At 36.0% G+C, this 4,591-nt stretch overlaps 1 protein-coding gene across 1 annotated transcript; it reads left to right on the top strand.

Moving 5' to 3' along the window:
• The first annotated feature begins 1,717 nt into the window (after positions 1 to 1,717).
• On the top strand, positions 1,718 to 2,647 carry LOC122749403 (olfactory receptor 52E4-like). The gene has a single exon (XM_043995768.1). It carries the CDS (start codon positions 1,724 to 1,726, stop codon positions 2,645 to 2,647), a length of 924 nt encoding a protein of 307 aa, XP_043851703.1. The 5' UTR covers positions 1,718 to 1,723.
• The last annotated feature ends 1,944 nt before the right edge of the window (positions 2,648 to 4,591 follow it).

Consider the following 4,591-nt stretch of genomic DNA (forward strand, 5'->3'; position numbering starts at 1 on the left):
TGGCAACTCATTTAAATTTTTTGAAACAGACCCTTTAGATATTTTTAAATTCTTGTTAAACTGAATCTGTCTCTTTGGCTGCTATCCATTGGTTCTATTTCCCAGATGGAACAAGAAAAATCAATCTATTCAGTCTTTCAAGTGACAACTCTACAAATATTTGAAGACATTTTTCCCCTTGGGGTCTTATGGTAAAAATTCCTAATTCTTTAAACTCATCTTCATATACTATGGGGTTTTAATTTGTTTCAATTCTTGTCTACAATATCTGAAAACACTCTAGTTTACCATATAATCACAGAATCTCAGAGGTGAAATACAATACCTTAGAAATTACTTTATCAAATCCATTCTTTCATTCAACAAAGTGGTTACTATTTGTAAAGCATCATCCAATGTGCTGAAGGAGAATCGAAATTTGAATTAAAGGTAGTTCCTGCTTTAATTCATACCAGAGTATGAAACTCAAATAAAACATAATTGATTTTGGTACATAATGTTAAGTGATCAATTCTACCACATTAGAATTATAAAACTCTTTGAGATGTGAGGGGAAAGATTATCAACAACAAAGAGATTCAAGGAAAACTTCATGGAACATGTTACCATTGAGTTGATTTTTAAAGAATAAGACTTCAACAGATAAGGAGGAGTATATAGGATGGTTCACAATAGGGCAAAGCATGAGTAAAGTTAGATGCTGGGCAAAAAAAGGATTATACTGGGAGGGATTCAATTCAATTTAACAAAGATATATTGAATACCAATTATGCATCAGGCATTGATTGTACTAGACACTGGGAATAAAAAGTAAAAAATGAAACAGTTCCTACCCAAAAAAGCTTCCATTCTAGTGGGAAAATATGTATACAAATAAGTAAATAGAAAATATATGTCATATAACAACATGTATTGTTTCCCTTGACTCCAGAGAGCATAACTCAGACCAATGGACAGAAAATTTAGAGAGACAGATTTTAGAACACAGCAAGGAAAATCTTCCTGACAACAAGAGCTTTTTGCAAATGGAGTGGGCTCCCTATTAAGGGAGATATTTAACTGTGCTTAGAGGACTTTAAGCTAAAGCTTGATGACCAGTGTTCGAGGCTGTAATTGAGGTCCTTCTTTTAAAGGAACGTTTGACTAAATATCCTCTAAAATCAGTAAGGGACAATGACACCTCCTCTTGGAATTAGTGTCCTCATTTATTGAACCTACTCTACCAGTCCCAAAAAATGTTTGTTGGTGGTGGGTTGTTTTGTTTTGTTTTGTTTTGTTTTTTTGCCTTCCATTCTGGGGATGCATCTACTTTGTGAAACATTAATAGCAATACTGTCCATTTATTTATCAAATCAAATGTTATTTATTGGTTATTGATTACAGGTCTTTATTACAATTTTATCTTAATTCTCAATCTTTATCTTAATTTATCTTAATAACAATTATTTTCTGACACATTCTGGTGTTCATATTATAGGACTTAGAGCATTTATAGTATTTTCAGCATTTGTACTCTAACTCATTCCACATTTAATTTGAAGGCTAAATCTTGTTAGTGTTAATTTGAAAAATGATTAAGATAAATGAACTGGGCATAATGACAACTGACACTGTCTTCTTCATGGTTCTTCAGATATCAGAGTAATGGGATGAATTCAGTATCTCCGTTAAAGAGGGAAAGATTCCCCTTCTAACAAAAGTGCATTTCAACATCATCCAAAGGATGTCTTCATTTAATGACACTGACTTCCATCCCTCCAACTTCCTGCTACTGGGAATCCCTGGACTGGAAAGATTGCACATCTGGATAGGCTTCCCTTTCTGTGTTGTGTATCTGATTGCATTTGTGGGGAATCTTAGCCTTTTGTTTGTGATCAATACTGAGCAAAGTCTCCACCAACCTATGTTTTACTTTCTAGCCATGTTGGCCACTGTTGACTTGGGTCTCTCCACAGCCACCATTCCTAAGATGATGGGCATTTTCTGGTTCAACCTGACAGAGATTAGCTTTGGAGGCTGCCTCATCCATATTTTCACTGGTATGGAGAGCATTGTGCTTGTGGCTATGGCCTTGGATCGCTATGTTGCCATCTGCTACCCTCTCAGGTATAGTATGATTCTCACTAATAAAGCCATTGTCACTATTTTGGGGATTTCTATCCTGAGGAATTTTTCTTTAGTGACACCAATGGTATTTTTAGTCCTCCGGTTGCCATATTGTGGTCACCATGTCATTTTCCATACCTATTGTGAGCATATGGGAATTGCCCGATTGTCTTGTGCTAGCATCAGTGTAAACATCATCTATGGCTTATTTATTATTTGTATAATATTTTTGGATATGACCCTGATTGCCATTTCCTATATCCAAATTCTTCAAGCAGTTTTTAGACTTCCTTCTCAGGATGCTCGTTTCAAAGCTCTCAACACTTGTGGTTCCCACATTTGTGTCATCTTAGCTTTTTTCACTCCTGCTCTCTTTTCATTCCTCACCCACAGATTTGGCCACAATATTCCTCATTATATCCATATTCTCCTGGCCAATCTATATGTGGTTGTCCCTCCTGCACTCAATCCTGTTATTTATGGAATTAGGACCAAGCAGATCCGAGAGTGTTTGATTCAAATTTTTATAAGGAAAGAATAATGATAACATGAAAAAATCCATGCCATTTTATTCTGTTCCTTCCCAGAAAAACAGCTTTTGTACAGGGGAAGATTGTTGTGCTATTTCCAATAGTGAAATATAATCTCACTATTAATAAGAAACCAAGTTCTCAAAAATTAAAATATAGAAATTACTTTTGTGTCAATTCCAGTGTGAATATAAGAGAGTGGGAAAAGAATATATACTTATAATATCTTTTTTTTTTTTTAGTGAGGCAATTGGGGTTAAGTGACTTGCCCAGGGTCACACAGCTAGTAAGTGTTAAGTGTCTGAGGCCAGATTTGAACCCAGGTACTCCTGACTCCAGGTCTGGTGCTCTATTCACTGCACCACCTAGCTACCCATACTTATAATATCTTGACACTTAGCACTAATTTTTTGTTTGTTTGTTTGTTTTTTGGTGTTTTTAATTTAAAAAAATGTTTTTAAAAATTTATTTTATTTATTTATTTTTAGTGAGGCAATTGGGATTAAGTGACTTGCCCAGGGTCACACAGCTAGTAAGTGTAAAGTGTCTGAGGCCGGATTTGAACTCAGGTACTCCTGAATCTAGGGCCAGTGCTCTATCCACTGCGCCACCTAGCTGCCCCCGCTGGTGAACTTTTAACAAGACATTGATCTCTGAATTTCTTTGATCAAAGAAGACATCCTGGGTGTCTCAGGGATTGGAAAATTTAATGTAGGAACCCAGTTCCACATTAGCAAAAGCCACCATCAATGCTAGATAACAAATTAGAATTTCCAATATTAGACAGTGAGTCAATGACGTCAAATTTATGCATAAAGAATAACACAGCCTAGAAACAATGAAGACTATTTGGTAAGAAACAATTATGTATAGGGGCAGCTAGGTGGTGCAGTGGATAAAGCACTGGCCCTGGATTCAAGAGTACCTGAGTTCAAATCTGACCTCAGACACTTGACACTTACTAGCTGTGTGACCCTGGGCAAGTCACTTAACCCCCACTACCCTGCAAAAACAAACAAACAAACAAAAAACCCTTCATTAGCATATAGTTCAGTTCACTTAGACCAATGGAGGAAGTAGACAAGTTCAGGGAGGGAAAAATAACAAGCCTGACATAAAGCCATGATAAAACTGTGATAAGAGACTTTATCTGGAAAAGACCCTAGAAGAATTTAAACCAATTTCTTCATTTTTATGGATGAGGAAACTGAGACTCAGTGAGATAAAATAACTTCTCCAACATGTCATAGGTAGTAAGTGGACAGCTGGAGTTCGAATTGAATTCAAGTACTCTGCTCCCAGATCTAATGGTCTTCCTACCCCCTCATCCTTGAACATATGGTACAGATCTCTGTCAAAGACAGATCTTAAAAAAAAATGGGGCAGAGGGCATCTAGGTAGCACAGTAGATAAATCACCGCCCTGGATTCCGGAGGACCTGAATTCAAATCCGACTTCAAACACTTATCATTTACTAGCTGTGTGACCCTGGACAAGTTACTTAATCCTCATTGCTCTGAAAAAAAAATTTAAATAAAAATAAAAAATAAAAAATTATATGGGGCAGTCAGGTAGTGCAGTGGATAGAACAGCAGCCCTGGAGTCAGGAGGACCTAAGTTCAAATCTGGCCTCAGACACAACACTTATTAGCTGTGTGATCCTGGAAAAGTCACTTAACCCCAATTACCTCACCAAAAAATATTTTAAGGATTTTTGAATTTATCAGTGTGAGCATTACTTTTATAAATGCAACAGAATAACTTATATGTCTTAATTTATTTTTTTGAAGAACTTATGTGACCAAAAACATTTATTTGTAAATGCTTCATAAATACCTGTTAAATTATAGGACATTTAGGGCTTGGGGAGGGGTTTTGAGAAAATGAGGACAGTTTATTCTTTTTTTTATCAATCTCCTTCAAATCAAATGGTTTAAACTCTGACTTAATGCCCT

This window comes from Dromiciops gliroides, chromosome 3 (assembly GCF_019393635.1).
Source record: "Dromiciops gliroides isolate mDroGli1 chromosome 3, mDroGli1.pri, whole genome shotgun sequence".
Classification (NCBI taxonomy): domain Eukaryota; kingdom Metazoa; phylum Chordata; class Mammalia; order Microbiotheria; family Microbiotheriidae; genus Dromiciops; species Dromiciops gliroides.